The following is a 15403-nucleotide window of genomic DNA, read 5'->3' as shown; positions in this document are numbered from 1 at the left end:
GTTAGAACCTCCAATGTGATGTTGACCAGAAGGGTTAGAGTGGACATCTTTACTTCTTTCCTGCTTTTTGGAAGAACGTGTTCAGAATTTTACTACTAAATATGATGTTAGCTGTAAGGTTTTTTTGTAGATGTCTTTATCAATGGGGTGAGGAAATTCCCTTCTATCCTTAATTTTCTGAGAGTTTTTATTGTGAATTACTGCTGGGTCTTTTTTCTTAAATGCTTTTTCTGTATCTATTGAGATGATCATCTCACTGTTCTTTGTTCTGCTAATGTGGTGAATTACCTTTATTGGTTTTCGAATATTAAACTAACCTTGCATTCCTGGCATAAACTCCATCAACTATTTGGATGACAAATGGGACTTGATTTTTTGCCATTATTTTCTAGTTTGCAAAATAATGGTTAGTTGTCTAGAATCCTCCCGAGGTGACTGATGGAGTTTTTCTTTTTTAAGAAAATATTGAGTGCTATTAACTCCTGGATTTAAACATGTTTGGTGTGTTTTAATCTATGGTGCTTATTATCCTTGGTCATGCTCCCATTGTCCCCTTTTTGGCCACTGGGAACTCCTTCAAGTTGCTCCTGAGTATTTTGGACACAAATCTAGTGCTTTGATAACTTCCTTGTTTTCTGGGATGACATGATGCTCCAGGCTCCCCTTGGGCATTTCGTCCTCCAGTCTTGGAATCAGCTATTTCTCCAGAAGCCCTCATTGCTTTTAGTGGGAAATAGTATTTGAAGCCACAGTCTGGTCCCCACAGTACTCCATGCTACCAGGCTGGTCATTATTTCTCCTGAATACATATTTTTTAAAGAGAAAGTTTATTTTGTGTTGGATTAAAAGACATATACTTCTTTAATTTTATATTTTGATTTATTTTTCCTTACATTGAAAATCTTTGCTCTTAATGACATTGGCATAATTACTTGTTTTGCCCTCTAATATATAACAGTTGCAGAATAATCATACCATATTATTACTAAGAATATGTTTGGTGAAAATAGTTTAAAATTTTTTTGGCAGTTCTTTTTGTCCTCAGAATATGTCCCCCATAGGAATGCATAGTCGCATTTTTGTGCTTTAAAGTCACAGAAATGTTCTCTTTGTGGTTATGCCACCAACTACATAGCCACACAGATTTGTTTGTTTTATTTGCCTTTTGATTTTTAGGGATTGCTTTAAAATTTTTTAGTTTTTTAAAAATAATTATTGAAAACATTTACAGGTGACAATGTTGAATTTTACCTGAACCCTGTGCTCCTGCAAAACAGTGATGATGAAGGAAATCCCCCTCACCCTTTTGTGTTCCAGAAAAACAGCTTCCTGCAAAAATTCTCCCTTCCTCATATGACTTAGATAAGACCCACGGGTGCCCCCCCCCATTAACCTATGACCAAGCCAGACACTGACTCTCCAAATTCCCATCGTTTGCCTCATAAACGATTAGCTGGACAGTAGGTCCCCACTCACCCATCAGAGCAAAATGCTTGTTAATCAGACTTTGGTTAAGTTTCTCTCCTTCCTCTAGGATCTGAACTTTGGTCCACCTTCAGCCTGAGCCAGCGGACAGCCCCTCCTGAGAACAGGCTGGCCTCAGAGTAAAACATTTTCTTCTAGAAAGATCCAGGCGTGGGGAAGTTGGATGAGAGGAGCCTTGTTTACTCCTCTCCATAAAGAAAACTTCTTTTTGCCCAACCCTGGAGACCTTGCAGATCCTACAGTGAAAATGTCCCCCGTTCTGCAATATTCCCCCCCACCCCCCATTGCAATAGCCCCTTTGCAATCATCCTTTTGAATAAAAGTCTCTCCTCGCTAAGTCCAGATTTGTCTTTTATTTGATGCGTGCTTCCAAAGTCAAATCTACAAGACCAGCCACATTCAGGGAAGTCTGGCCTTTATAGCTGTCCTCTCCCCCTGTTTCCCTGTTGGCTACCTCTCCTACAGGTAACATTTTTTTCTTTTTTAGTTTTGGTTTATCTTTTCATTTTTAAAAATATAAGGCAATACAATTATATGTTGTTGTAGCTTCACTCCCGTTTCGAAAGCACAAAGGTAGCCAGCTATACACACCTTTTCCTGTTTACAGGTAAGACCCTCAACCACCTGAGCCCTCTGCTGTCTCCGCTTGAAAAGCTGTCACCAGGGATGGGTTTCAATGAGATTCCAAGGAGATGAGAGCACTTTGTAAACCAGTAATCCTCAAACTTGAGTGTGCCCTGGAATCCCCTGGAGGGCCTGTTGCCAGGTCCCACCCCGAGAGTTTCTGATTAGGCCTGGGGTTGAGAATTTGCATGTCTCAGCTGCTGCTGGTCTGGGGGCCAGACTTTGAGAACCACTGGTATGAACTCCCCTCAAGGGCAGGGCCAATGTAAGTGAGTATTCCAAGACATGTACCTCCCAACGCAGGGCCTGAAGGGGCAGCATGGGAAGTTAGATCTTGCCTTGACCTCAGACCTTGGCCTGACATTCCGGTTTGGGTTCTCTAAGGCCTCACTCCTCAAAGGGTCGTCTGTGGGCCAGTAGCTTCTCCTGGGAGCTTGGTAGAAATGCAGACCCCCACCCAGACCTACTGAATCAGAATCTGTAGTTTATCAAAACGCCCAGGTGAGTCTGTGCTCCATAAAGCCTGAGAGGCACTGCCCTGGCCCCCCGCCCTCTGGTTTATCTATCAGTGGCCGATGCCCCCTGGAACGAAGCTCTGAGAGGGCAGAGGCTTTGTCTGGTGTAGCTCTGAGACAGTGCTGTCGGCACAGCAGGTGCCCAGCAAACACTGGGTGAATGGCTGACTAGGGTGGAGAACTTGCCCCCTAGCCAACCGAAAGGCCTCTTTCCTGCTGCTCCCCCAGGTGGAGGTGGCAGAACCAGGCCCCCCGACAACTGACCAGGTGGGCAGGGTTTGGCTTGAGGACGTGCTGGGCAAGTGGTGCCAGGAGCCTGATCTGCTGCAGCTTGAGAGCCTGTTCCTGACTTTCCCTGCTCTGCATGGTCCCTGGGGATGGCAGGTAGATCTCGACACCCCCATGGACCCCCTCCCAGAGGGATACCGACCGGAAGCTCCTTGGTGCCCTGGGGATGCCCACGTTGAGCCTTTCCTGGAAATGAATGAGTTGGAGAGAATTTCAGAGTCCTTGCTGACCAAATCCGCAGCTGTCTGGAGTGAGAGGAGGGGAAGGGGCCTGGAGGGTGGAGGAGGAGAGGGATGGGTGCCGCCTGCCCCCAGCCTGCCCTGTCTGCCTGGGAAGGGGCTGAAGCTGCTGGGCAGAGGGATGTAAATGGTGGGGTGGGCCAGTGCTGTGGGGCTGGAGTTTCTCCCTCAGACCCTATGTCCCAGGAGGACAGCAGCTTCTCTGCTTGTGAGGCTGGCTCAGGCAACAGAGGTTTCTGAAAGGGCAGGAGAAGGCCCTGGGAAAATGCTGGGGCCACCGAGAAAACAGCCCCTCCGAGGAAGGGTCCTCCCCGTGCCTGTGATGGGAGCCCCTGTTCAGAGGCTCAGAGCACTTTGCCTCTCCCGTCCCCTCCCTTTTCTCCCGGTGAAGGCTCTCTCGCGGTCAGCAAGCCCTTTGTCGTGGGGTCCCTCAGCTCTTCAGCTGACCAGGTTCCCCCCATCCCAGGAGAAACCCATTCCCAGTCACAGCTGCTCCCACCACACCCCCAGTGCTAACCAGCCCCTTCCTTTCTCTCTCTCCAATTCTCAAGTCCCCCAGTAAGCAGAAGCCTCCTCAATCCTTTCCTCTAATTAGGAAAGACGTCTGCTTCTGGGAGCCAAGGGGATGGAATTATTGCAATTCCTATCTCCCGTGTGAGACAGGCTCCAGACCTGTGCCAGGAGTCAGGCAGAAACAAGCCTCAGGCCTTGCCCCACAGCTCGGGCACGCTCCCTCCACCCAGTGCTACTGGGAATGCATCTAGCCCCCTGGGCTGGGCTGAGGGTGAGATGGGTGTGGGTCTAGGACTCTGCCCTATCCTGAGGTCGAGGTATCCAGAGACAACCAGGGAGACTGTCCTCCAGGGCAAAGGCCACTCTGCTGGGGGTCACCCGTGTTCTCCCTGAATCCTCTAGCAGCCCTGCTGTGCAGATGTTAGCCCATTTTACAGACGAAGACACTGAGACTCAGAGTTAAGGCCACTCAAGGTCATACAGTCAATACGAGGTTGTCTGAGCCCAGAGCCCTGCTCATTCTTCTACCACTACGCCAAGCAGGGGGAGGGGCACCGAAGGGGTCTCGGGTCCTAGATTGGGACTCTGGGCTCTGAGGCACATGGTGTTCTGCCCTGCTGGTGACTCAGTTGCAGCGTGTGGCTGGCTCGATGAAGGCTGAACAGCCAGAAGAGCCCCTCTCTGCAGAGCCCACCTCTGACTTACGGCCTCTTTCATGTAAAACACGCCAGGTAGAGATGTGAATGCCCGGTCTGCCGTCTGGGTGCCAGCATCGACCGGGCCCTTCCCTCCCCAGTCTGCTTGGTGCCACGTGGCTGCAGCACTTCTGGAGCCATCTGCTGGGTTTGGGATCGGAAGCCAGTCGACTTGGACAGGGTTCCCGTGGCGTCCTTAGGCCCTGCCCCCCGGAGCCAGGCCATCTGTGGGCAGCTCAGGGGGTGGTCAGTGGGTGAGGCTGAGCCGTCCACTGAGGAAAGGGTTAACTCAAGGCTGCAGCAGCAGGTGTTGGCACCTAGGGAGCAACTGTCATACGCAGAAGGAACAGAACAAGAGCTCAGCAGAAGGAAAGACGCCACGTTATTTTCATTAAGGAATTTATTTCTCTTAAAAAAAACAACAACAGTGGTTTGATCTAGATACAGCAGCACTGTGACATATTAGACAGGACATACAAAGATTCAGAGCAGCAGGAGTACGAAAGCCGGTATCTTCAGGAATGACCCCAAAGTGGAACTATTTTCATTCATCAACGTTAAAATTTCCCTGAAAAAAAATAGAAACCTTTGGATACTAGAAGGATGATTATTTTAACACTACCGACAGCCACTAAGCTCTTCTAATCGAGAACATTTGCTTTTGATCTATTACAAACATGACTTATTGATGGACCGGGGAAAGACATCTAGAATCTTCTTTTGGGAAGCGTCTTTCCCTCCTAGGGAGAGCTAGCTTTTCAGATGTTTTAAGCCACTGTCCCCAGCACAGGCCTTTAAAGTTAGACCAGATGAGCCACGCTATGCCTGAGCACGCTCTGACCGGCACATCTGAGCTTCAAAAGCTGGGCTGGTTGGTTGTGAGAGCAGGAGGGGAAGGTGCCTCGGGGGATGAGGCTTCACCATCGTGGTCTGTTGTGATCAGAAAGCAGTGAGCTTTCTGCTGTTCATGACTCACAGCTCTGTCGCTGCAAAATGCACAGATTTCACACTCATTCTCTTTCCATGACAAAGGCTAGGAGGACCCGTCTCCAAGTGTGGGTTTATGAGAGCAGAGACAGCAGGAAGAAGTTGCCCTCGGAAGGGTAAGCTGCTCACACCGACAGGCGAGCACACAGCGGCCCAAGAGAAGAGCTGGATGTCACCCCCACGGCATTTCCTCGTCATCTTGGGAGACTTCGAGTTGTCCACGAGGCCGCTGTGCCCTTTGGCAGGGCCTGGGACACCAGGCTGGGAGGCCGCGGTGCTCCCTCCGTATTGAGGTCTGCGCAGCAGCTCAACTGAGAAAGCTGGTGGGAAATGAACCGATGACGGAAGCCTTTTGGGAAAGGCCAGGGTGTGGAAGAATCAGGAGGGGCTTCCACGGGGCACTGGGCTCCTTGGAGAGGCAGGGAGCCCCCTGCTTCCCAGAGGGCAGGCCTTCAGCATCATCAGGGCTTGCTAGGCTCAAGGGCAGGTGGCCGCATGCTACCTGTGCCTTCAATGCCAGGGCGGTGGCCACACACGTGTCCCCAGAACTCACCACCAACATCTGTCCCAGTGCGCTGCCTGTCAGGTGTGCGTATAACCAAGGCCACACGGCTTTCTTCCGTGCAGCATGACCCCCCACCCCCGTGACAGTCCCTCCCAAACTGAACATTCCCCTTTGCTAAGAGCAGTGCATTTCAGGAAACAAGAAAACTCTCCTGGAGCTGCTGAAGACACGGCAACCCTTAGCAACTGTGCAAGTGAGCAGCCCTCGAGGCCTCATGGTTTAAAAAAGGATATTCCTGGCCTAGGAAGAGTAGGGAATGAGTGGATGTGGGATGTGGTGCCATCCTCCGTGAAGGTGGGATTGGGTCTTGGTGATAACATGGGTGATAATATGGGAGTCCCCGAGGGGCTTGATAAAAGCTGGTCGGTCATGGTGATCACGGCAGAGACCACCCCTGTCCCACCAGGAACAGCAGCTTGTTTCCTGAAAAGTGGAAGCAGGGACGCTTCTGCAAGATCCTGCGTCTCACCTCAAAGGCACAAAGTCAGCGAACGTCCAGTGAGAAATCACACCTGGAGAAAGAAAGGCTCTTGTGTGAAGAGCTCAAATGCGGTAAAAAAAGATTTAAATCCACTCACTGTCCAAATATGCCTCATCCCGGACAGGTGGATGCGGGGGATAAAAATATCTTTTAAAAAATGCAGCTATAGAAAACAAGTTGGAGTAGAAGCAGGGGTGGGGGGCGGAGGGACAGGGATAGGACCTATGGTGACTCGGGGACTCAGCGGGGGGAGGGCTGATTTTCAGGCACTGTTCTAAATAAAGAGTTCCCTTCTCTTGTACAAAGCAATGGGCCAAAAGGAAGAGCGGGACTGAAAAGGCCAATGACTCTGACCCCGTGTCCTATGGGCACTCACGGGGACAGGTGGCGAAGGTGAAGGAAGATGCCAGTTATTTTAAGAGTCACTCCAAGACCTGTACTTTAGCCTCATTTGTGCTCTCACGATGCAGAAACACACTAAGCAGATGTGTTTTCTTTCTCGCTCCTTGAGGATGCTCCACTGCCAATGGACCGTGCGTGGCTTTGAGGCATAAAAAAACAGCTGCTTCCCCACACCAGTCCACTTGTAAAGGATGGGTTGCTGTGAATTGGGCAAAATGGATGAAACTTCTGGGCAGGAGGGTGGTGGCTTGGGTTGGTGACTGTCCCAGGAAGATGACTGTCCTTTTCATTAAGAAAGAAGGGTCAGCAACAGCTTGGGGACCGTAAAATACTGGTCGAAGAGCTTTCCACTTCCTTGGCAGAAACCGAATATGGCTGTTAGTATTTATTTTGTATTCAGCCCAAGAAAGGTAACGGAAGCAGCCTCGTGAGACAAGACCTGGTCTTGAAGAAAATAATACGGCACATTGAAGGGATCTGAGAGAAGCCCAGTGTTTCTTCTCTCCCGTCTGTTTGTAAAGTGTCCTCAAAATGATCAGTCCCAAAGGTCGGGCCCCTTTCTAGCAGCACGCCCCAGGACCCACTGGCAAAGTTTGGGGAAAGGGTATGGAAATTAGGATGTGAGGCTGACGTGCTCACTACTCTGTCCTCCCGAATGGCTCGTGCTCCAGGGCTGCCTGGGTCACCTAGGGACCGTCCCATCTGAAGCCGCACTGACGCCTGAGGCGGTGTTCTCACACTGTAGGGTGCATCAGAGTGGCCTGGCAAGCTTGGTAAAGATGTAGATCCTTGGGCCCCAGTCCCAGAGAATCCCACTCCGTGGGTTTGGAGTGGAGCCCAGAAATCTGCATTTTAACAGGAGATGCTGATGCAGGTAGTGCAGGGCCCACAACGGGAGACACCCTGGCAGCTGCCAGGTGGGTGAGCCCAGGTCTGACTGAGGTCAAGTCAGCTGCCAGGGACTCAGCTGAGCAGGGGAGCAGAGGTCAACTGCTCACCCCGTCCTGGAGGGAAGGCAAGGGCGGATTTGCTCCTTGTCACCTCATGGAGGCAGCAGGGGGAGGCTAGTAGCTCCTGGGCTGGACAGCCATGCTACAAGGGCCTGCGGACAGCCTCCAGAGGCCCCTGGTCTGGTGAAGCCACCAAGTCCTCCTGGGGCTACTTGTGCCCAAAATTTTGAGATGCCAAATTAGAGCTCGTCTTTGCCCCACCTCTCCTGGGAAGTGACAGTGAGTTTGTTTTGAGTTTCTCTGGCGGCCTGGCCTCTCCTTGGGCATCCCATTTGCTTAGAGAGCCAACCCCATCCATGCCACCTGCGACAGAAAATCTTTGGGGCCCTGTGAAGCTCTCAAGACACTGTGATCCTGAAAACACTTAAGGAATGTGCTGGGAATCCCTGGGCAAGCCACTGTCCCCCTCTCCAGACTCATTCAGGATGACCCCCATAACCCCCACTCACTGAGGCTTCCATGAGCCATAAGGACAGTTGGGGTTCCATGACTACTCCTTATCATCACTATGCTTCTCTTCAAAATAGAATGAAACAAAATCCCCAAGCACAAGCCTCTTGAAAACATACTGGCTTGAGCAGTTAGAATGTGCTTATAAAGAAAGAGGCCCAGAGACCACTGTGCTGAAGACGCCCAGCTCCACGTACCGGCCACCTTCCAGAAGGAAGAAGAGGCCGAGGCCACAGCAACAATGGCAACGTGTGCCCCTAAGGAAAAGTGCACATCTTGATGGAGCCGGCCCTGCCGCCTCCACGGACCCCAACAGAGGACGTTCTGGCCGGGAGTGAAGTCCCAGACATGTCTTTGAGCACTGAATTCAGATTGTTACAAGCCAACAGAATGGTGATACCAATGTGGGGGAAAATTAGAGAGATGGATACGACCAATCCTTTCAAGGTGAAATGTGAATCATTTTCTACATTTAATAAAAACATTTTCTCATTTGAGGCTCTGGAAGTCTTAAATCACATTTTTTTTTGTAAATCCCCCCCACCCCCTCTAAAATGTCTTAAAACACATGGCTTAACAGTGGCTGCACAGAAAATATACACCCTCAAAGTCTGACTTTCATTTAAATACAAATATACAAAATGTAAACTGAGACAATAGAGAAATTTACAAAACTTTTCTTTAAAAATAATAAAGACAAAATTCAGTTCTAGTTATGACGCTATTAAAATACGTGCAAGTTGTGGCATCCGATTGGATTCCTATTGCAGTGTTCAACAGAGACAAATCCGATCCACCCTGGCTTGAGGGCCGCCTCTGAAACAGACCTGAGTGGAAATCTCTTGAGACACCTGGAGGCTCTACGTCGAGGGGGGGGAGCGGCCTCCTTCCCCGGCTCCTGGAGGGCTCCCCGTCCGCCCAGCCGGAGCGTAATCCCCACTGGTCACAAGTTCCGCTTCTAAGGAGAAGGGTCTGGGCTGATCCCACCGTGGACTTCAAGGCCAGAGCTGCGACTAGCTGCTTCCGGTGGAGTTTGAACTGACATGGTTTGAATTTATGTGGTGGTTAAAACTGGTCTTGGAATTGGGCGAACTCTTGGAATTGTTCTGATGCTGGGAGCGGGGTGAGCGGGGAGAAGAGAGAGATTGAGAGAGAAAGCAAGTCAGTCCTCGTAGAGTCAAGCCCCGGGGCCCGCACGCCACAGGGGCCACTGAGTCTGAGAGCCGGGCCATGGGTCAGGGGCTGCTGGCCAGCTCCTCCTCTTCCTTCCTGCTGCCCATTCTCCCTCTGCAGACCCCGGTCCAGAGGCCACCCCTTGGGGCAGGGGGCTTTATGTGATGCCTGGGAAGAGCTATGGAATTAATAAAACCCCAAGGCAGGGAAGAAGTGGCCCCTCCTATACCATCTATATTGGGTAAGCCTGCAGGCTCAGAGTTAGACTGCCTGGGTTCGAATCCTAAGTCCGCCACGTCCTAGCTGAGCGACCTTGGGCAAGTAATTGAAGCTCTTGGTTGCCTCACCTGTAAGGTGGGATAGGAGCCACTTCTGCACAGGTTGTGGGGAGAATGAAACAAGGCTGTGTGTGCAAAGGCTCTTCCAGGTGCTTGTTCTCAGTACTCACTCCCCTGGCATCCCCGTGGGCACGGGCCCTTCACATTGCAGGGAGGAGAAGGAGAGAGATCGGGAGCATCTGGTCTCTCGGTGGCAGTGGTACCAGGCACTGCGCTGAGGACCACCGTCCTCCACCTCACTCAGTCTTCTTCCCGACTCTGAGCACCTGATCCTTCAGGTGGGCAGATGGAGGCTGGGAGAGTTTCAATAAGCTGCCACCCAAACAAGTGTCGGGACCAGATTTGAACCTGGGTCCGTGAGCCTCCACAGCAGGAGCTCATTCCAGGACTTGGGGCTGCCCTAGGGGCTCAGCCATGTGTGGGGAGGGGGAGGTCGTTTCTTTCTGGAACTTCAATTTTACTTGATGGAAGCATTTGAAAATTATATTTCCATGGTATAAGAACATGAGTATTTTATGGAATAGGATGTGAAACTCACATGAAATTTTAGATAAAATGGCAAACTCAGCCTCAGTCTGCATTTTCTCTCCATGTGCCTGATCCGTGCTCCCCGTCCTGTTATCCCCAGATCCTCTGCATGGGCTCACCCTTGGGCAAATTCCCTAACCCTGCCCAGCCTCAGTTTTCCTATCTGTGAAATGGGGTAATGGCAACGCATCCTGGGCTCACACCTCACTAGGATGCCCAGAAGGAGGGATCCGGTTTTGCTTGCTGAGACATCTCAAGTCCTTAGATAACAGCCCGCACACAGTAGGCGCTAATACATATTGATTGAATGAGTGAATTGTTGAATGAAAGCCCAGGGTTTTGTGGAGATTAAGTGAGAGACGCCTTCAAAAAGTGCCCAGCACAGGACCTGGCCCACAGCGGAGCACCATCAATAGCCACCTCATCCCTGTTGTCACAGCGGGAGGGAGCTGGGGTTCCCGGGGCCTGGGGACCAGAGCTGCACCTGCCGCCTCCTCTTTGCCCTCCTGAGGAGAGGTGCTGCTCCCTTGGGGGGAGGAGGAACACAAGGAACAGGGGCCTCCCAGGCTCCAGGATGGGGACATTGGGGCCCTGGCTTCTTGAAGGGCCAGGCCAGGAAGGGGTGCTATTGTGGCCACCTTCGTGGTTGTGGATTTGAGGTGGGGGCCCCAGTGGTCTCATTCTCCCAGGCCAGCCGGGCCCTTCCCAGGACATTTCTTCCATTTGGCCCACAACAACCCTTAATCCAGGGAAGAATACTTTTTCCCGAACAGCTACAGTGCCGAGGCTGAGAAACTCTGATGAAGGGTGAACTTTGGGCTGGCCTTGCCCCTTCTGCCCTGGGGATCCCATCAGCCAGTAGGCTTCAGGGGGCTTCAGATAGGCTGCCTGTCCCTTCCAGGCCGCTGCGGCCCCCCAGTCTCCTGAGCCCCACAAGTAGATAGAACTCTGCAGCTCTGGTCTCCATCGCATGGATGTGCCTGGGCCCAGGGGTCCAGAGCTGAGGCCAAGACAGCTGGGTGTCAGAGGGGTCTCTCACCTGACGCTTGAAGATTCTCTGGAGCAGCCCTTTCTTTGGCGGTTCTGGAGGATGACCTCTGTTCAGGTCTGGTGACAGGGTACCATGAGGTCCAAACACATTCAGCTCCTTAAAGCACTCTGTTTCTATCATCTGGAAAAGCAGTGCAAAAACACGTGCGGCATAAGGGGCTGCATTCATTTTGGGTGGAAAGGAATCCTAGCAGCCGAGCCTCGGGCAGACACCATCCCGAGCGTGGTCCTACCAGGTCCTCCCCCCGCCCATCTCACCAGGGCCGTGACCCAGACAGCTCCCTGCCTGCCCACTGCCCCTCCCGATGGCCTTGCATGCCGCCTTCACTGAGAAAACAGAAACCGTCTTGGGGGTGCACTCATCTTCCAGCCACCAAACCCATACTCCATCTCCTCCTTCAGTGCCTCAAAGCCCAGGTCACCCCACATGTTCCAGACCCTCCCCCTTCTCAGGGCTTCAGCGCCCCCATCATTTCCATCTCATTCGAACCAGCTCTAACTTGCCCAACTCAATCCCACTGAGCCTCCAGCCACTGCCCCATTTCCCTCTGCTTTCCGGGCCCAACTTCCCAAGAGTCATCTAGACAGGCGGTGCCTGTCCTGCCTCCCACTCCCTCTCAGCCCAGTTCTGACCCTGCACCCTGCCAGGCCCCCGTCCAGGCCACAGGGGCCCCTGACCCAGCAGTGCCTCCTGTCCTCATCGCCTCCTCTTCAGGGCGAAGCTGACGACCCCGCCCTGCCCACCTCGCTTTGCCACGGGATGGGCACGGAGCCCGTGGAGAACTTGGAGTAGAAGTCGTCGTCCGTGTGGTCCAGGTTGACGCCTTTCACGGTGGAGAACTGCTCGATGTCCAGCACGTCCTTGCAGTACACGGCCCGGGGCTGAGAGAGGCGGAGAGCGCGGTTGCACGGGGCCCCGCCCGCCCCGGTGGCCCCCAGCCAGGCCTTGGGGTTTTGATGGGGGAGCAGAGGGCCCGTCTTCCCGAGGTCACCCCCCGCCCAGGGCACCTGTGCTACCCTCTCTCAGAGGTGCCAGGGGACCCCGGCGAAATGGGAGCTCGCGGGTCCAGGGCTTCATCCCGCCATCACCCCCTCACACACCCCGCAGGTCACCCCACGTCTCCTTCAGGCTGAACCGAGGCAGGGGGACAGAAGACCCGTCTCTAAGCTCACACTCGCCTGTCAGATATTCTTTGTTTCCCTAAAGCCCACAGGATCAGGACGGTGGGAATGTTTCCAAAGTCACCCCTGTCAGAATGAGGGCTGTTTGGGGGCCACAGTTTGGGGCCTCTGGTCCACTTTTGCATAGAACAAATGTTGGTACCAGGGCCAGAGCCAGGGCATGCTGAGGACACTGCCCCGTGGGGGTCCCAGGAGGCGCCCAGTGGGTCCGCGTCACATCACAGGGCAGTGAGGGGCAGTGGTTCAGCCAGACAGGCCTGGGCTGCACTCCCAGCTGCGGTGCTTGGGAACTTTGGGAAAGTCACCTACCCCCTGTAGGCCTCAGTTTCCTCACCTGCAAAATGGGATAATAAAAGCGCCTGGCCACGGGGCTGTCATAAGCACTTGCTGCTGTGACCACGGGTGGCTATTGTTATGGTGGTGACATCTTTTATCTCACTCGTCCACTAAACGTGCACTGGGGGTTGCTCTGTGCCAGGACTCACAGAGACGAACCAGCCCGGCCCTGCCCTCCAGGAGTTCAAGGTCAGTGGAGGAGGCCTCCCAGGGACTCTGGGAGCCTGGGGATCTGGAGATGAGGACTTCATAGAGGAGGTGACTCCAGGGTGAGTGCAGAGGGAGCCCCAGGCCTGGCGACGTGTCCGTGACTGGAGGGCAGAGGCTGCCTCCTGCCCACAGGTCTTAGTGCGTAGCCAGGGCCTAGCAGGGACATCCAGCTAAGTCGAAGGTCGTGGGTCCGTGCACAGGCTCAGTCTGGGCCGGGGGAGGCTACTCACGTCTGGAATGAAGGGAGGGTCCAGCATCCCAGCTTCTAAACGCTTGAAATTCATGTTCCTGAAGAATGGGTGCCTCTTGACCTCCGCGGCCCCCTCCTCCTGGCAGCCCAGCCTCTGCTTTGCATCTTTGGTGAGCAGCTGTGACAAGAGAGAGCCCCATGAGGCCACTCCTGGGGGGCCTTTCCTCCTGCCCGGAGGCCTGAGGGGCAGAGGGGCTTCTGAGAACCTGCAGTCATCTCCCTCTCACACGCGTGTCCCTGAGCCCTCCCAGACGTCCCTCTTCCAGCCTCCGCAGTGCCTGCGCCACTCCCAGGTACGCAGCGGACACTGCCCCAGCCTGCTCAGGCCTTGTTTCAGGGTCCTCCTGAGCCGCTGCGAGCCTTGCGGGCCCACATCCACAGGGGGCCTGGAGGCCTGGAGCCTCAGGAGAGCAGGAATCCCGTCTGTTTCTCCCCGCGACTGTCTGCCCAGGGCCTGGGGCATCCTGGGCACCCACTGTTTGCCGAACTGGAGTTCCCTCTTGTGCTCCAGGTGAGCTACGAGGGCAAGGCCTGCCTCTCTAGGTCTCTCCGTCATTTACTCAACTCATGAGCACACTGTAGACGAGGACCTACCAGGTGCAGCCACGGTGCCGAGAGCGGAATCATGTTCGGAGCAATACAGACATGACACCGTGGTGGCAAAGGCACATGAACTGGCTGCCAGCTGCGGGGTCGGGGAGCTTCCTGGGGAAGGGGCATTTGAGACAGGCTTTCAAAAGGTGGGGAGTGGAGCAGGCACCAGGTGGGGGTACCTGCGCCAGTGAAGGCAGGGTGGTGGGAGGGACATGCAGGGTGGTTTGGGGAACACCTGTCTCTGAGTTTGAGCGAAGGATGAGGGTGTGGGGGCCAGTCAGGGTGAAGGGGACCGGGCAGGGCGAGGCGATGGAGGGTCCTGAAGGCCAGGCACGGAGGTGGGTTTTAATCTGGAAGTAATGGAGAGCCAGGGATGGCTGGGATAGGAGTGTTCTCGTCAGTACGAAGAGGCGGGAGGGTTCATAGGAGAGGAAGAGGAAGAGGCTGCAGGCGCAGACAGCCGGGCCAGAGGGGACGAAGGCGTGAATGAATGTCAGGAGGGCAGGAGGAGGGGGCCTCGGCTGATGACTGGGGAGGGCCATCAGATGACCGACCAACCCCAGCCTCGACGCCTCCCCTGCAGTCCCAGTGTCCCTGCCTTGTGCTTCTCTCTTCTTCCTGCCCCACTGAGCTCTGCACCTTGTATGCCGTTGGAATCTACTCTTTGCTTTGAGACTTAAATCAAGGTGGGTGGCCTGTACCTCTGAGGGAGTCCAGCCTTTCTTTCACCAATACCCTAGCACCCTCTGCTCATGTTCCTTCGATACACGTTTCCCGCTGGCCCGTGTGGGCTGGGGGTGCGGTGGAGAGCCAGCGGGCAGGTGGGCCTTCTGGGGCTCATGGTATGAAGGGAGAGGCTCCCAGGGACTGACCCTCACCCCTCAAACAAAGAATCAAAGGTGGCAGTGGGGCATGAGACAGCACTCACGATGTCATCCTTTCGTCCACAGACCACCCAGGCGTGTTTTGCCCACTGGGGCTGGTGGCTCAGGGCCTCAACGTCTCTTCTCCAGGGGCTTTGCCTTCCCACAAAGGAATCAGGCTCTGCTGGGCCTGGGCCCCTCCCTGTTCCGAGAAATCCCAAAGAGGCAAGACTCGTCATTCGGGGCCTGGACCACCCGGCTGCAGACCCCAGAGCCTGCAGGGCTGGCCAGACAGATGACACAAATGAGGGCGATAAAGGCAAGGGTGGGCTGGGCGGGCCGTGCCAGGCTGCCCATCAGCTCCCGACAGGCAGGAATATCGGCCGCGCCCAGAGCTTCTGCTTTTTTCAAGAGAAGCCAGAAAATCCAGGTTTTTATGTGAAATCTCCCCAACTTTAAATCTGGGCAATTAACCCACCATCCACCTCTTTCTCAAACATTGTGTAGGCCAAATTAACACCCACCTACATGCTGCCTGTTTGCCAACTGGGCATCAGGTAAAGTGTTTGAACCATGATGTCAGGTGTACATCAAGAGAAGCGAGAGGGGGAGATGGTGTGAGCTG

General features: G+C 53.8%; 1 protein-coding gene across 3 annotated transcripts in view; it reads right to left on the bottom strand.

Moving 5' to 3' along the window:
- Positions 1 to 4747: 4747 nt before the first annotated feature.
- GRK5 (G protein-coupled receptor kinase 5) overlaps positions 4748 to 15403 on the bottom strand; it is a 224409-nt gene continuing 213753 nt past the window's right edge. For 2 of the 3 annotated variants that reach the window (XM_058544108.1, XM_058544110.1), the window contains 4 exons: positions 13302 to 13439; positions 12088 to 12225; positions 11333 to 11464; positions 8708 to 9366 (listed from right to left, as the gene is read on the bottom strand). In XM_058544108.1, the coding sequence (XP_058400091.1) occupies positions 9268 to 9366; positions 11333 to 11464; positions 12088 to 12225; positions 13302 to 13439 (507 nt within the window). In that variant the 3' untranslated portion in view covers positions 8708 to 9267. Of the gene's footprint in view, positions 4928 to 8707; positions 9367 to 11332; positions 11465 to 12087; positions 12226 to 13301; positions 13440 to 15403 lie in introns of those variants that run through there. The other variant, XM_058544109.1, reaches the window with a different exon arrangement.

Source organism: Diceros bicornis, chromosome 6 (genome assembly GCF_020826845.1).
Source record: "Diceros bicornis minor isolate mBicDic1 chromosome 6, mDicBic1.mat.cur, whole genome shotgun sequence".
Classification (NCBI taxonomy): domain Eukaryota; kingdom Metazoa; phylum Chordata; class Mammalia; order Perissodactyla; family Rhinocerotidae; genus Diceros; species Diceros bicornis.
The sequence above is the reverse complement of the archived record's forward strand: the minus strand, read 5'-3'. Positions and strand labels throughout refer to the sequence as shown.